The 18,144-nt window shown below is 39.1% G+C and overlaps 1 protein-coding gene across 1 annotated transcript in view; it reads left to right on the forward strand.

The window, feature by feature from the left end:
• LOC124777229 overlaps window positions 1-18,144 on the forward strand; it is a 146,863-nt gene that overhangs the window by 34,900 nt on the left and 93,819 nt on the right. The window contains exon 3 of the mRNA XM_047252554.1: window positions 9,060-9,240. Coding sequence (XP_047108510.1) covers window positions 9,060-9,240 — 181 coding nt within the window. The remainder of the gene's footprint in view (window positions 1-9,059; window positions 9,241-18,144) is intronic.

Below are 18,144 nucleotides of genomic sequence, written 5' to 3' on the forward strand. Positions count from 1 at the left end.
TCGCAATTATATTACGAATATAGAAATATTACCATCCTAAATACAGAAAGAATATTACTACAGAAAATATTACAATAATAATGAATGTCCTTGACACAAAATTCAATAATATTTTTTGTTAAATAATTACAGTATTTACAAATTCCTTTATAGCGGCGTATATGGTACAATTAAATTTTAGTTTATTAATAGTGTGAGTTGGCCAGGGAACGTTACATTGGCCCCTGGCAGCATTTGGCAAAGAGTTTTTATACTTTGACACAATGGTGCCAGTGACGTTCTTTACAATTCTGTATTTTTTTTATGGACTGGCTCTTTTAATTAGTCCTAGGGTTATATATGTTCATGGCTCCCCCATTTGGGCGAAGGCAGACAGGAAAGCTGGGCAAAACTGTGCCGGAGCCCAGCCATCCCAGTTGGTTCATGATTAATCTTGTCTCTTTAACAGTCATTCTTTTGAATTGATATAGCAGTTTGTCATCAATGGTTACATAATATCACAGTCACATACAGTTCAACGAAAGCTTTTGTGTGTGATTAACAACTCGTTATTATCAATTTTTGCGATGTACTGCAAGGTCACTTGTCCTAGGATACATCACTTAGTTTTTTGAAATCACTTAGCACAACGTCACTTTTTATAATGTTCCCACTACCTACGTGTTACAAATCCATCTCCTACACTTGTTAGTGTTCATTTTCTCTTATCAGTTTACGGATATACATAATAAATGTTCAATGTTTATCAAAAATGGAGTCATTGGCATGTTATGCAGTTTGTGTAAATATTTTGGAATATGTCAATAATGCTGTGGTTGGTGAGCGGTGCGGAGTAATTGTTGAGCGGCGCTCGGCGCGGCGCGTCGGCTCCGTGTAGGTCACCGCCCCCGGTGTTGACAGCTACGGCGCGGAGAGGCGTGTGGCTGTCTGGTCTGCTACGGGCTGCTGCGGCCGCTGCATGGCTGAGGTAGCCGGATGCGCGTTGTATATCAGCTCGCCCGTGTGACATCTTCTTGCAGTGCTCCAGCAAACATGCAACAAGTTCACAAACAGTGTACTACCCTTATGGGCATTTTTCCTGCTGTGGGAAAAAACGCACACAGTTATTGGCAGTTATTATTCAGTAAGCCTTCACTAGTCTGGTTTGCACAGTGTTTCGTTGTCATAGTAACACGTTTTATGGGCACACAATATTTTTTCACCATGTCATGACTTGTCATTAGTCACACGCAAGTTTTCACCTTAGGACAAAATGTATCTCTGTAGTCAATGCGCTTTTCTGGCGTCCCTTGACACACAAAGAGTTATAGTTTGACACTAACTTGGTTCACCGTCCGTTATCGGCTCACTGTTCGTGTCGTGCTAGTTCCTTGTTCACTTGCACACACGGCGATGATACAGTTTCTTATTGTTTGTTCAAAACAACTTCGTGACGTATTGCTGCAGGTTTAACAGTCACTGTCTGTCTCTGCCACACAATACTGCACTTTTGTTTAAGGTTTTTTTTTATTTACAATGTCCGTTGTGCGATTTTTATAACAGCACATTCGTAACTTCTTTGTTCGCTCTTTACCAAGGTGTGTGATATTTGCGTACATGGTAACAAATATTAAAACTTCGTATTAGTTTGCCCAAAAATCATCTATATTTATGTTCGAGTAGATTTTATTTGTGCATTCCAGCCGGATTAAGGCATATTGTTCAATAACTCCTTTGAAATTATGTCTCAGTTTACTTGCAAGGTCCTACGTAACTACAGTGTAGTCTCTGTAGGCTAAAATTGACTTGGACTGTATCAGGCTAGCTCTTTTTTACTGATTGAATCTGCACATGCTTCAATTGAAGCTTCTTTGTGCGTAACTTTGCGTTACTTAAATTTGCAATAAGTTTGCCTCCCATGGTGCCCTCGGGTCACTACTGGGTGCATTATTCTCTTTGATAACACTGGTTTGAAAATAAAGTTCTCAGGGTCTCATATTACTGATATTATTCTGGGTTCGAATCTGTCAATCTGACAGCTACACATATATACATACATACATATATAATAGAAAAGATTGTACCAAGAAATATTTCAAGTTTGACACACATACAGAAAATTATGCAGTACCCAAACTAATCACTACTAAGATGCTCCTCCTCACTGAACTCTGTCACAATTTAACACTATAAATAATTGTACTAATCAGGTTATCTGTGCAGACATTTAGAGCATGTTTAAGCTAACACTAATTAAAAGAAGACACAACTCAAATATTCATAAACAAAAGAGAAAGTCAATCATATTCTTATAACTAAATACTTCTACACTAATACATTATCTCTAAGATCACACATCATTAATGTTCATTCATTTTCAAAAGAATGGTGTATCTTTTTTACACATAACACATAGGACATTTAGTCATTTACTGTAGGAATATTTTTACATCCTTACGCGGATACAGTCCCCGTACTCTCCGTGATTGGGGATCTGCTAAGAGATAGCTACTATTTCCTTCTTGGACTAAGGAATGGAGTATGAGGCTCGACAGTAGGTTTTGTGAGGTTTCACCTCGATATTGTACTGATATCCCTTAACAATTCCTGGTCGTTCTGAAAATACATCTGCATAATTAGATAATAACTGTACCAAATCCTGCTGTTGCATTGAGTTCAAATTTTCGGACTGTGATACTTTGCTCACAAGTGCGTCCACATTTGCTTTTAACTGATCACTTTGTACGTCTGGATAATAGAGATTTTGTCCTAAACAATGATTGTCTAAATGTAGTATCCACTGATTCCTACATTTTATGTTAATAGCATTACAATTAGGCACAGTTACCTCTTCAGATCTGAGCATGGACAATTCTATCCTCCTACCCGCGTTCATCAAACTCTCGTAATTTTCCCCGAGAAAGGTCGATTACTGCGTCCCTTTCTCTCAAAAAATCTACCCCCAAAATGCAGGCTACCTTTAAACCCTTTACTACCAGGAATGAGCACGCTATGGCTTCTCCCCCTATATACATCTCTACCCGCACTTGGAGTTTAATTATTTGTCGCTGTGCACTGATGGCTCCAGTGACTTTGCAATTGTTTACAGGAAAAGTCAGCATACGCTTTTCTTTCCCCAGTACTCTGAATAAGTCCATCCTCATGACACTGACAGTAGCACCTGTATCTACGATTGCTTGCACATCAATATTGTTAATTTTGATCTCTATTATCGCTTGTACTTTGTCCTTGTGCTCCTTTATGCACGTGGATGGTTCAGTTATTAATTCATGTCCCATCTGTACCCCTTCATTATACCTGAGGATACAGATTCCCGATGTTTTGTTCTGTGTCGGGCTGCTCTCACTCCAAACCTCAGCCGACGATGGAGAGCGTATCTCGGCTGAATCTAGTTTGTTGGATTATTACTGGTGGATGGGTGTGGCTGCTCTGTGTCGCTGACCTCCACTATGTGTAAGTTGTGTTGCGTCGGCCGCCACGGTTGCGCAATTGGCGCATTTTGTGGTGGCGGTCGGTTATTGTCATATCTTTCACTGTTTTGCCGGTCCGGACTGGGCCTCTGGTTCTGTGGCCAAGTTCGGTTTGCATCGTTATAGGTATTACTGTTCCACGGCCCCCTGGCATTTTTCCATCTACTATTGCTTGGTGGGCCTGTTTCATATCGGTCATCAGACCTCCTTTTCCGGTCATTATTCACCGGCGGACTACTGCCGTTCCGGTCTCTACCTCTATTCCCGTTTTGTACATAATCTTGTCTCCTATTGTTACCTCCGCCGTTTCCATTATTTGGTGGAGGGGTGTTATTTCGACCATTTCTGTAACCGTTTCCGTTACTTCTAGCCTGTTCAGAGGCTGCCTTAACATCCTCCTGAATCAGGTCAATTGAGTCCAGAACAGACAAGAATTGTTCTATGTCGTTCTCCAGTACGTGTATAAGTTTTTCCTTTACGTGTATCGGCAAGTGTGATTTCAAAAGTCTGATCAAATCCCGGGATGAAATCTGCTCGTCCCAGTAACGGGTATTATTAATGTACTTCTCAAAATATTCTCGCAAATTGCCTAATCGTGGAGAATACGGCTCTGGATTATATAACTCTTTCCGTAATCTCTCCTGAATACATGTTGACCAATATTTGGCCAAGAATGCCTTTTCAAATTTCTCATATGTGTCGCAACTGTCAGCTGCTTCGGTTGCCCATAATGCAGCATCTCCTTGTATGTAAGACATAACGAACTGTATTTTCTGTGTATGACTTCAAACGCTAGGCAAAATATTTCTAAATCCCTTGATAAACACTACAGGGTGAACAGATTTCTTCTCCGTTGTAAATATCTGAAACTGTCGGTTTCTAATCAGGCTTTCTTCAATCACTATTTTGGAGTGACATTTATTTGTTTCGCTAACATTGGTTGCCTGTTCTGTTTCGCAGTCGCAATTTTTTACTGCTGTATTTATATGCCTATCATTGTTGGACCTGGCTGGCGTGACACACGCCTGTGCGTCGCCGTGCAGCAAGCTGGTTTCCAGCTCTGCAAGACGACGGTTGACATTCCGCTGCCACAGCGGAATGTCAGTGTGTACCGCCTTTTTTAGGTCCTGCACTTCCGCATTGGAGCCTACGTCTTTGGCTTCAATCGCGGCGTGCACCTTCTCATCTATTTTTTTTATAAATTCATTTTCAATTTTGTGCACTTGTTCGGACATTTTGTGCTCAATTACTTGACTTGTGTCAATTTCTAATTGTTCCATCCTGTTAGCCAGTACACTAATTTCACCCACGATACTGGCGTTAACCACCTGGATATTATCTACTCTGTCGCTCAGTTCTTGCACCGCTTTGGGTATGGTTTCGTAGTTTTGTCTCAAACTAACAATCTCACTTTGCATAGTTTCCAAAGATTGCATTAACTGCAAGTCTCTCTCATTCAAGCGTTGATCACGCTCTGCTTGTTTAGCATCACGTTCTCTATCGCGTTCTGCTTGTTTAGCATCACGTTCTTTATCGCGTTCTGCTTGTTTACGTACAAATTCAGCTTGGAAATTGAGCATGCGCTCGAACATAACTCTTAATGATTGCACTTCTGACACCTTACCACTCTCTGGTCCGTGTCTAGTGCTTGTGGGTGGCACAGTATTTCTACTATCAACTGAATCACTGGCTGGCAGTGGCAACATTTCTTGCCCTTCTGCCCCCAGATTCTCACATGGTACTTCCTGAATTACGCTACTAACATTACTTTGTGCCCCACTTTCTAACTCGGTATCACTACTTGCTAACTGTTGTTCATTATCCATGTTGATATCTTTCTGACTACGCAATCTAACCATAGTCAACAAAAGAAACAAAATCTGAACTAAATATCCTAACACTCAGGTTTCACTGACATAATCACACAAGAAATGGTCATTTGTTGACACACACTTATTATATACTACAATGACTAACTACTCAAATGCCCTGTTATTTAAAAAAAAAAACACTAACAACAAGCACACCACTAATGATCCGAGAACACTGCACTGAGGCTGCTTTACTACCCACAGGACAACTACACTGTAGCTTTACCTTTTGGTGATCTGTCTTGGGTGCAGCTGCCCCCTGGTATTGTGGTAGGTAATTAATTTTTCGATATAATGAGCTCTCTTCTTCAGCTTGCCTCTGGGTATATAGTGTTCTCATGCAAAAAATCATATACAGGTATTACCACACAATATTGGTTAGGCAATACATACAATACATGAAAAAAAAATTATTGGTTGTTCTCCAACAAAGTTCGACTACAATAATTCCCTAGTTATCTCATGGGTATTTTGTGGCCACTGCATATTCGGGCCCCACGTTGGGCGCCAATTTAATGAAATTTGCCTTTTTAAATGGAATTTCATTAAAGACTAAAAGTAAATAATCAGTTACCTTTTTTAAATTTTTTGCTTTTAGTTAATTTGCCTTTCTTTCTTTCTGTATGTACGAACGAACTTTGTTGTAGAACCTCTCATTTACGTGTGGTAATAAAAAATTCATTTACACGGAACTAAGTACATTTAAAATTACGTGAACTCATATTAACTGATTAAGAATATTTAGAGACAATAAAAATTCTATTTCAAAAATAAAAATTGGTAAATATCTATCACATGGATTCCAAGTCACAAAAGTATTACGTCAAGGATGTGCATCTCACTGACATTGTATAAAATATATACAGAAGTAACTTTACAGAATTGGAAGAAAAAATGTCACGCTATGGGAATACCAATAAATGATAGAACAATATACTCGTTACAATTTGCAGATGACCAACTGATTATAGCCCAACACTATGAGGACATAGAGTATATGACCAGAAAATTGATTCAAGAATATAAAAAATCAGGTCTAAATGTAAACATGAATAAAACAAAGTACATGGTAATTGGTGGAGTGAATGGAGACTTAATATTAGAAGAAGGGATGGGAACAATAACAGCTACTGAGGAATATAAATATTTAGGTGTGAAAATTACAAATGATGGGAAACAGGACGAAGAAATTAGATCAAGAATAAATTCTGGAAAGACGACAATCTCTTTATTGAATGGAATTCTCTGGGACAAACACATAACAACTGATAACAAAATAAGGATTTTTAAAACAATAGTTAGGAGCATTATTACATATGGTTCAGAAGTGTGGACAACAAAATGGCAACTGAAATCAAAATTATTAGCCACAGAAATGGATTTCTGGAGACGTTCAGCAAGAATATCAAGACGAGAAAGAATAAGAAATGAAGTAATCAGAGACAAGATGAAATGTAAAAATTCAATTATTGATTTCATCGAGCACAAACAACTTAAACGGTATGGACACATCAGACGAATGGAACAGGAAAGGCTACCAAAATGCATAATCGACTGGGTACCAATTGGAAGAAGAAAAAGGGGCCGACCACCTGATACATGGATACAGGGAGTTCAGTCAGCAATGAGGAAGAACAACATTCCTGAAGATTTATGGACAAATAGAGAAGAGTGGAGAACAATAATTAGTGACTTACTGTAATCTAGAATAGGTGCTGGAAAAATGTACTCACATTGTAAATCCAGAATAATAATAAAGAATATTTAGTTGAGAATTAAATCCTTTACATAATTCGGCCTTGGCACACATTTTGTAAATGCAGTGGTTTATTTTTTTTTTAATATTTACTGAATTCTTTCCCGGCGTTAGCTATGGAACACAAGACTGTCTCTATTAGCAGAAAACGGTTAAATATTGCCAAGCCGACGTTTAATTATCACTGATAAAACACACATCCCTATACATTTAAGTTATTTGAAAGGACCAAAATTGTTAAATTTCAACATTAACTATCCGCCTATGAATGCACAAATGTGAACTAATTTAAAATCCGTAAGTCTCAGGATCGCTGTAAAAGAAGAACATTTTCTTAATTCACTGCTAATTTTTATCTGTTCCCGATTTACGGGTTTGGGTAATTTTTCTTAGCGGAACAATTTTTTAAATGTGCCGCCGCTGCAAATCGTTCGGTCGCGGCACAGCCCAGCAACACCGCTAAAAATGCTGAAAATTCTTTAAAGAAATATTATAGATGACATGGGCAAGCTAATTTACATTAATAATACACACTTTTGATAAATTATAATATATTTAAACCACAACAAATATTCAACTCACATTAGTTTGTAATTTCTCCTCTAATGGCGGCTAAATCTAGCTACAGACAAAAGACGTCTACCCATTCATAAAACGCTTTTTCACAGCTTCCTATCGCTTTCAGCTCTAAAAGAGGATGACCAAAGAATACTCAGTACGTGGTGCTTTTATACTACTGCTGACTATTAACATCTCTTTGTAATCATATAACATTATTTTCGTCTGTGGCTGAATTTTACATTTTTGTTATCGCAGATATTGACATATTTCGCAATTATATTATGAATATAGAAATATTACCATCCTAAATACAGAAAGAATATTACTACAGAAAATATTACAATAATAATGAATGTCCTTGACACAAAATTCAATAATATTTTTTGTTAAATAATTACAGTATTTACAAATTGCTTTATAGCGGCGTATATGGTACAATTAAATTTTAGTTTATTAATAGTGTGAGTTTGCCAGGGAACGTTACACTTTCCTAGCTCAGCAGGCAAACGTCTGATTATCTGGTATCTTCTAAAGTTGTCTCAATGTCCCTGTCGGCTTTCTTCACCGCCAGCTGTGGATTCGAACACGTGAACAATGAGTAGAGGATAATGGAATGGCAAGTGGGAATGCCACAACGCCACTATAACGTAAGTCCCAAAGTAAAAGGATGCCGCCTGCTTTAATTGGGATCAGTTTCAAAATCAAGAAAATGAATTATTGTAGTGATAAGTCACTTGAGTTATACAATGCTAACAAACGTATTTATGTATGTATGTATCTCCAGACGTGTCTTGATGAGCTCCTTAAGCTGTCATGTTAATCACTGCTGTGCCAGGTTTTATCAAACTGAAATTAATTTATAATGGTTTGTCCATTATGTCTTTATTCAGTTTACGTATCTTTGATGATTTTATGCGACCCCTTTAAACTTGGTATTGCATTGATCAGTGCATCGAGCTCGCTGTGAGGTGCAGTGTATGTCTGTACGTATGTTGGTATCCACAGTACATGCTCATAATAAAATCACAGTAGCCTAGCCCCCACCTTCTTCGGCTAGAGTCCCCAAGCATGTGACACCGCAATTCAGCCATTAGCTAGTTTGATAGACCCAAGTGCTCAGGTAGTTTTACTCTCACTGTCTGACAGATGACGGAACAGATCCACTTCTGGCACATGCACTCCGTATGTAATCTTATAGGCTTCGTAAATAGCTTCATATGTTTTGTGTTTTCCAGCTACACGCTGCTTGTCTTGGCGATTTGCTGCTCATTGTTAAGTTACATTGGGACATGTACAACTTTGATTGTGTCAGTCTCTAATAACGGTCATTCTACACTAATATCAACTACTCCATTAAACAACACTATTTAATGGATGTGGCTGTATGAATCTTGTCAACAGGTGGAATGGAAGCATGGAAGCTACGACACCACCAACAGGCGTTTCTTCATTGCAAGTAACAAAGAAACTGGTGAGACGGTTCTGCAGATATTCTCTGTGCAGTTCAATGACACCGGCGTCTATGTCTGCTCTGTCCCTGGCATACCGACCGAGGAACACTCGGTATATCTCTCTGTCATCGGTAAGTTCGTATGACGCTGGAATGATCAGTTTGGCAAATAATATTAATTATTATTTTACAAAAACATACATTTCTTTTACTGTCTGGTGTCATCTCAACTCAGCTGATTACATTCAGTGAAATTTTAATATTTATTAATCCGTCACGTTTATTCCTATCCCTTCATAGTAATTGTTCCCAGCACAGGTAACCCCTCCCTTCCCTCAACCCCAAGCAATTATTATGATTAAGATACAATTAAAACCACGTATGTCTAAATTGCAGACCGGGTGGCTACTAGACCACGGTGAACTAGTGCTTGTGCATTTCGCATCACTGTGCCTCTTGTGTGAACAGCCACATTTTCCTAGTGTAACAGATTTTTTTTTCTTTGCTAACTTTGCTCACGCCAGTTACAGCACTCTGTGGACGCAGACTAGTAATGTCTCGTAATAAGAATTATACTTTTGTCGATTTAGTCACAAGCAGCCTGTCTCTAAAAACAAATGCCACCATTTTTCCCTTTGACAATAAGGTTTTCATATTTTCTTGTGTAACTTCCTTCATACCCATTCTATTTTAATTACAGAGTAGCCTGCAGATGTGAATACAAATTTCGTGTAGCCATTGATGAAATCCCTCAGATTATGCTAAGCTCTTTCCATACGAAATTCAGAAATGTCTCTATTCGAAAATTTCTCACTTAGTCAACAAATGCGGCGCTCTTCTTCATGATCCCAGCTTTTTCATGCAACGTACTTAGGTATATTGTGTACCTGTAATCATGTTTCTGTAAAAACGATTCTGTACAGTTTAATATGAATGTTTACATCAACAATTAATATTATTTAGTATTTTAATTCAGAGAAAGTGCTTAAAGTAATTAACAAAAGTATTACTAATTTCCAAACAGTAATTTGAAGTATATTGTATATTAAATGATTGAATTATGAATACTGTTGGTAGCACTTCATCACTTGAAACCCAGAGCATAGTTGATTTATGCCAGCAATGGAAGGCAACAATGTTCACAGAACTCCAGTTATAGAGAAACAGTCTTGCTGCTACTTTTGACTTACAACCGGTCTCATTTCTTTGAGTGTCACACTTTCAAAGAGTCGCTCTTAAACAAGATATTTTCTTTTATAATTGTAATAGAAGTAATACGAGTACTTTCTTTATAACTTTTTAGTTATTTAAGTTTCTTATGATTATCTTCCGGGAAGTAAACAGTATCTGAACAATATTAATAATGTTTCAACTGGGCACAATGAAAATTTTGACCATAGTGCTACAACAGCCACTTTTTGAAAAAAAAATGCCTTTCCAAAGCACTTTTTCTTGGAGGAATAATGCATGACTGTAAGCATTTATGTACTTAATCAACTAAGAGAACAAACAAACCCTGCATTAAAGGATAACTTTGCGCAAATCTGTATATACTGGAATAAAAATCATGTTGAAAGCATGTATTGATCCTGTATAACGCTACATGACTTTACTCCATCAACGTAAGTTAATTTTAGGGGGATATAGAGAATTATTTTGCACTTTTGCTACTAAGGCTTAGTCTGACTGTATCCTGAATTTGGTCCGATGCACATAATTTGCAATATTCATTCTCCTCAAGTCATTATAGCTGGGGCTTACTGCTCTTTCCTTTAACTGGTTAATCATTTCATCATCAAATTTGACTCTAAATGAATGTGGAGTGAATAAAACCGTTGCGTGTGCTGCAATTTCGCTTGGCAAGGCAACAAGGCATGGGCAAGTCATATCTTCCTCAAGTTTCTGAATTGTCTTGTATTCTTGTATGTCCCCCCCCCCCCCACCCCTTCGTGACGTCGCGACACAGGGACTCCTGTAAACACAGAGACAGATTTTCAACCTGTTAACACCACGAGTAAGATAACACAATAACCTTTTTTGCAGCTCGGAAGCAGGCCTTCCTGCCCAACGACTACTCTCTATTTCATCTCCTGAAGACTAGGGCTTTTTCTCGTCTGCTAATACGGTGCAAACCCAAGCCCTGCCCTCGATCTGTTCGATGTTACCTCTGCGAACATACGGCTTAGAGCACCGGCTACCGGACTGTAGGAGCCTCTTGCATGTTTGACGAAGAAATGGAATGCTGAAATACGGATGTCGCAACGTCAATGTGACCTGTTTGATGTGGTCGAGCAAGGACCTAGCTAAAAGCCTGATTATCGTTTTTAAGGGAAAAACTCCCGATTCTCAAGACACAATTTGAAATTTTTTAGCACAAAAGGGACTGCTAATGCCTCTAATTCATAGACCGAATATTTTACCGCGGCAGGAGACATAGATCTGGAGGCATACGACACAGGCCGTTTTTCACCGCCCTGTTCTTGCAGCAAAACTGCCACGACGCCTGAATTAGAGGCATGGGTCTGGACTATGAATGCGTGACAGAAAGCTGACGTGGCCTGGAAAGGAACGTCATTTACGACGGATTTCAACGCGTCAGAGGCTGCCTGTCGGCTTTCAGTCCAGTGAAACGCTCGCAATTTATTACGTAACTGATTCAAGGGGGCGACCAGCTGGGCAAATTTAGGTACAAATTTCCTATAAAAATTCCCCCTTCCTACGATGGACATGAATAGTTCACATCAGCAGCAATAAGGTAACATGTTTTTTAAAATTTTACATGACAGGCCTGTTCAGGCTTATTGCCATTATCAAGTGACCTGTGAAGTAACATTAGTAAGTTGTCTGTGTAAAAATTGTGACTAAATTACAATGAAATGAACACCCTTAGCTGCTTACAGGCGTTGACATACGTCAACGGGGACAGATGAAAATGTGTGCCCTGACCGGGACTCAAATCCGGGATCTCCTGCTTACATGGCAGACGCTCTATCCATCTGAGCCGCCGAGGACACAGAGGATAGCGCGACTACAGGGATTTATCTCTGGCACGCCTCCCGCGAAACCCACATTAACAACATATTGTCCCGCACTACGGCCGGTGAGTCTTAACTATATATATACTAAGATGGTATCTGTTCTTTCGGACATGTCCGAAAGAACAGATACCATCTTAGTATATATAAAATTGTGACTGTTTTACGTTTACATTTGCGCTCGTACTTACGTCTAGTTGGAAGTGACGACCATACTGCATCTATAGTCTTACTCTCAAGTCTCGGTAAGAATAATTGTTCTTGTAGTGATCGAAACGTAAAAGTACGTTTTCGTCAGATTGTTTTGACACTTCAGTTCTGACAGTTCTCTACTATAACGCTACATGTTTGCAAAGTATCTACAGCTTACCAGAGATGATGTTACCTATCGTTGTTCTTCTACCCCCATGAACCATGGACCTTGCCGTTGGTGGGGAGGCTTGCGTGCCTCAGCGATACAGATGGTCGTACTGTAAGTGCAACCACAACGGAGGGGTATCTGTTGAGAGGCCAGAAAAACGTGTGGTTCCTGAAGAGGGGCAGCAGCCTTTTCAGTAGTTGCAGGGGCAACAGTCTGGATGATTGACTGACCTGGCCTTGCAACACTAACCAAAACGCCTTGCTGTGCTGGTAATGCGAACGTCTGAAAACAAGGGGAAACTACAGCCGTAATTTTTCCCGAGGGCATGCAGCTTTACTGTATGGTTAAATTACGATGGCGTCCTCTTGGGTAAAATATTCCGGAGGTAAAATAGTCCCCCATTTGGATCTCCGGGTGGGGACTACTCAAGAGGACGTCGTTATCAGGTAAAAGAAAACTGGCGTTCTACGGATCGGAGCGTGGAATGTCAGATCCCTAAATCGGGCAGATAGGATAAAAAATGGATAGGTTGAAGTTAGATATAGTGGTAATTAGTGAAGTTCGGTGGCAGGAGGAACAAGACTTTTGGTCAGGTGATTACAGGGTTATAAATACAAAATCATATAGGGGTAATGCAGAAGTAGGTTTAATAAGGAATAAAAAAATAGGAGTGCAGGTAAGCTACTGCCAACAGTACAGTGAACCCATTATTTTGGCCAAGATAGACACGAAACACATGCCTATTACAGTAGTACAAGTTTATATGCCAACTAGCTCTGCAGATGATGAAGAAATTGATGAAATGTATGATGAGATAAAAGAAATTATTCAGGTAGTGAAGGGAGACGAAAATTTAATAGTCATGGGTGACTGGAATTCGAGAGTAGGAAAAGGAAGAGAAGGAAACATAGTGGGTGAATATGGATTGGGGGAGAGAAATGAAAGAGGAAGCCGTCTGGCAGAATTTTGCGCAGAGCATAACTTAATCATAGCTAACACTTGGTTCAAGAAGGTTGTATACATGGAAGAATCCTGGAGATACTAGAAGGTATCAGATAGATTATATAATGGTAAGACAGAGATTTAGGAACCAGGTTTTAAATTGTAAGACATTTCCAGGGACAGATGTGGACTCTGACCACAATCTATTGGTTATGAACTGTAGATTAAAACTAAAGAAACTGCAAAAAGGTGGGAATTTAAGGAGATGAGACCTGGATAAACTGACTAAACCAGAGGTTGTGCAGAGTTTCGGGGAGAGCATAAGGGAACAATTGACAGGAAAGGGGGAAAGAAATACAGTAGAAGAAGAATGGGTAGCTCTGAGGGATGAAGTAGTGAAGGCAGCAGAGGATCAAGTAGGTAAAAAGACGAGGGCTCGTAGAAATCCTTGGGTAACAGAAGAAATATTGAATTAAATTGATGAAAGGAGAAAATATAAAAATGCAGTAAATGAAGCAGGCAAAAATGAATACAAATGTCTCAAATATGAGATCGACAGGAAGTGCAAAATAGCTAAGCAGGGATGGCTAGAGGACAATTGTAAGGATGTAGAGGCTTATCTCACTAGGGGTATGATAGATACTGCCTACAGGAAAATTAAAGAGACCTTTGGAGAAAAGAGAACCACTTGTATGAATATCAAGAGCTCAGATGGAAACCCAGTTCTAAGCAAAGAAGGGAAAGCAGAAAGGTGGAAGGAGTATATAGAGGGTTTATACAAGGGCGATGTACTTGAGGACAATATTATGGAAGTGGAAGAGGATGTAGATGAAGATGAAATGGGAGACATGATACTGCGTGAAGAGTTTGACAGAGCACTGAAAGACCTGAGTCGAAAAAAGGCCCCCGGAGTAGACAACATTCCATTAGAACTACTGACAGCCTTGGGAGAGCCAGTCCTGACAAAACTCTACCGTCTGGTGAGCAAGATGTATGACATAGGCGAAATACCCTCAGACTTCAAGAAGAATATAATAATTCCAATCCCAAAGAAAGCAGGTGTTGACAGATGTGAAAATTACCGAACTATCAGTTTAATAAGTCACGGCTGCAAAATACTAACACGAATTCTTTACAGACGAATGGAAAAACTGGTAGAAGCCGATCTCGGCGACGATCAGTTTGGATTCCGCAGAAATCTTAGAAGAAAGATTAAGGAAAGGCAAACCTACATTTCTAGCATTTGTAGACTTAGAGAAAGCTATTGACAATGTTGACTGGAATACTCTCTTTCAAATTCTGAAGGTGGAAGGGGTAAAATACAGGGAGTGAAAGGCTATTTACAATTTGTACAGAAAGCAGATGGCAGTCATAAGAGTCGTGGGGCATGAAAGGGAAGCAGTGGTTGGGAAGGGAGTGAGGCAGGGTTGTAGCCTGTCCCCAATATTATTCAATCTGTATATTGAGCAAGCAGTAAAGGAAACAAAAGAAAAATTCGGAGTAGGTATTAAAGTCCATGGAGAAGAAATAAAAACGTTGAGGTTCGCCGATGACATTGTATTTCTGTCAGAGACAGCAAAGGACTTGGAAGAGCAGTTGAACGGAATGGACAGTGTGTTGAAAGGAGGATATAAGATGAACATCAACAAAAGCAAAACAAGGATAATGGAATGTAGTCGAAATGAGTCGGGTGATGCTGGGGGAATTAGATTAGGAAATGAGACACTTAAAGTAGTAAAGGAGTTTTGCTATTTGGGGAGCAAAATTACTGATGATGGTCGCAGTAGAGAAGATAGAAAATGTAGACTGGCAATGGCAAGGAAAGCGTTTCTGAAGAAGAGAAATTTGTTAACATCGAGTATAGATTTAAGTGTTAGGAAGTCGTTTCTTAAAGTATTTGTATGGAGTGTAGCCATGTATGGAAGTGAAACATGGACGATAAATGGTTTGGACAAGAAGAGAATAGAAGCTTTCGAAATGTGGTGCTACAGAAGAATGCTGAAGATTATATGGGTAGATCACATAACTAATGAGGAGGTATTGAATAGAATTGGGGAGAAGAGGAGTTTGTGGCACAACTTGACAAGAAGAAGGGACCTGTTGGTAGGACGTGTTCTGAGGCATCAAGGGTTCACAAATTTAGCATTGGAGGGCAGCGTGGACGGTAAAAATCGTAGAGGGAGACTAAGAGATGAATACACTAAGCAGATTCAGAAGGATGTAGGTTGCAGTAAGTTCTGGGAGATGAAGAAGCTTGCACAGGATAGAGTAGCATGAAGAGCTGCATCAAACCAGTCTCAGGACTGAAGACAACAACAACAACAACAACAACATCGTTGTTCTTATTTTCCTTTAAATTTTATCTATGATCCGTGTGAGTTTTGTTTATCATTTGACTATGTCTTTTCTTGTTCTGTTATGTCAACAAAGTTTTTTCCTTAAAATGTGTGTGTTCATTTAAAATGTCTTGTGGATGTTTCCTCGTATGAATATGAATTTCCAGTTCTTCGAGAACGTTCATCGTAAGTCCTTTCGGTACTTTGTGTAACATTTCTAGCGCAGTTTCATCTTTCTTCGCTTTGTGGTGTTGATATTACAGGTGTAAACAGAAGCTTGATGGATTACTATCACTGTTTCTAGTGTGTTCTTTAAATCTGTTCATATATGTATATATAGTGACGATTGCAACAATGTCTCTTGGCCAGATCAGACGAAATTTTAACACCAGACTTAAAGAACACGAACAAGAAGTTCTAATTGAACACACAGATTTTAAACATAAATACTATCAAGAAAACTTTAATTACATAGAACACGAAAAGACATACTCAAATGGTAAACAAAACTCACACGTACAATAGATAAATTTTAAACGAAAATAAGAACAACGATAGTTAACGTCATCTCTGGTAAGCTGTATATACTTTGTAAACATATAGCATCATAGTAAAGAAATGTCAGAACTGAATTGTCAGAACATCTGACAAATACGTATTTTTACGTTTCGATCACTGCAAGAACTGTTATACTTACCGAGGCATGACAGAAAGACTTTACTATAGGTGCAATACGGTCGTCACTTCCAACTAGACGTAAGTACCAGCGCAAATGTAAAACAGCCACAGTTTTTATACAAATAATCTTACAATGTTATTTAGAGGACGACTTGATAATGGTACTAACTCGAAACTGGCCTGTCATTAAAAAAACATATTATCTTATTGCAGCTGATTTAGAACATTCATCTCCATAATGTCTTATACCGATTTCCTTTTTATCCTTAGGTGGTCGGAAGTTTGGATTGGCGTAGTTCGCTCCTGATCTTTCTGAAATCTGCTGCCCTTCGGATGTTGTGTGAACAGAAGCATCTTCCTGGTGTAAGGACACATTTTCTTCACCGATCTTGGTCACGTCCATTCCAAGTCTCTATGGAAGCGGATGAATTAAGTGTCGTATTAAGAACTCCATTTTTGTCCATTTAATCACTATCAACAACAATGACACCCTGCGTGTCTCTAAAAAACAAATACCACCAATTTTCCCGTCGACCAAAGGGTTTTTGTATTTCCCCGTGCAACTTCACTTTCATCACCATTCTGTTACGATTTTACAGTGCATCCGCAAAGTTTTACCTCAACGGCGAGTTCCACGTGTCTCGGCGTGCGGGACTCGTAAAGTTGGCAGCGCATTCATGTCGCTGTATGGCCTAGAGTCCGAGATTCACTGTTAGTGGTTGCATTTACGTTGGTGGATTGGATTCAACATTATTACAATCGTAACAATGACCTTAATTATATTACATTAATTACAATTAAATACACTCTAATCACCAGTATTACAGTAGGTGCTGGAAATGTTTTCCTCTTTCTTGAAGGCATAATTCAACACGTTCACAACAGCTTTACCAATGTTTCACGTGTAATCGAATGCAGATAATCAATTACCGCTATCTCCAGTTCATCTATTTTCTTTGGATTATTTTGATACACAAATGTTTTGACAGCACGCCAAACTGGATAGTCGGGCGGAGACAGATCAGGTGAGCGCCGGTGCCAGAGGCCTTTCGTAATTACTCTCTTTCCAAAGATTTCATCTACAAATCGTATACACTGGTGTGCAATATGAGCAGTAGCGTTGTCTTATTGGATAAATGATTGTTTGATCTTATTTTCATTCAGCAGAACAATAAATGGATGAATGGTATAGGAATAATAGATGTCGGAAATGACGGTAGTATCGAAAAATGTCAGCCCTGTAATTCGCACTCGCGTTATGGCAACACAAATTCCGATTTTCTCTGCATACAACACCTGAATTTTATGATGACAAAATTCGTGAATTTTGAGGATTAATGTAGCCAGCTAGGTGTAACCAAGACTCATCAGTGAAAAACGTTCGATCTGAAACACCAACTCCATGTCGGTTAACAAATCGCTGAAACAATTCACAATACGCTATTCGTTTCGCATGCTTCATACAATTTAATTGCTGCACAGCAGTAATTTTATGTGGATACATCCCCAGTTCTTTGGTTACAGCCTTATGTGCTATGGTACGAGTGAATTTAGCCGCTTGCGTTAATCTCCTTACTGATTTTGTTGGACTCCACAACATGATATCCAAAATGTCGTCAAGCTTCCGTTCTGTTAAAATTGTGGACCTACCAGTTCGTGGTACATCATGAACTGAACCTGTTAT

This window comes from Schistocerca piceifrons, chromosome 2 (genome assembly GCF_021461385.2).
Source record: "Schistocerca piceifrons isolate TAMUIC-IGC-003096 chromosome 2, iqSchPice1.1, whole genome shotgun sequence".
Classification (NCBI taxonomy): Eukaryota; Metazoa; Arthropoda; class Insecta; order Orthoptera; family Acrididae; genus Schistocerca; species Schistocerca piceifrons.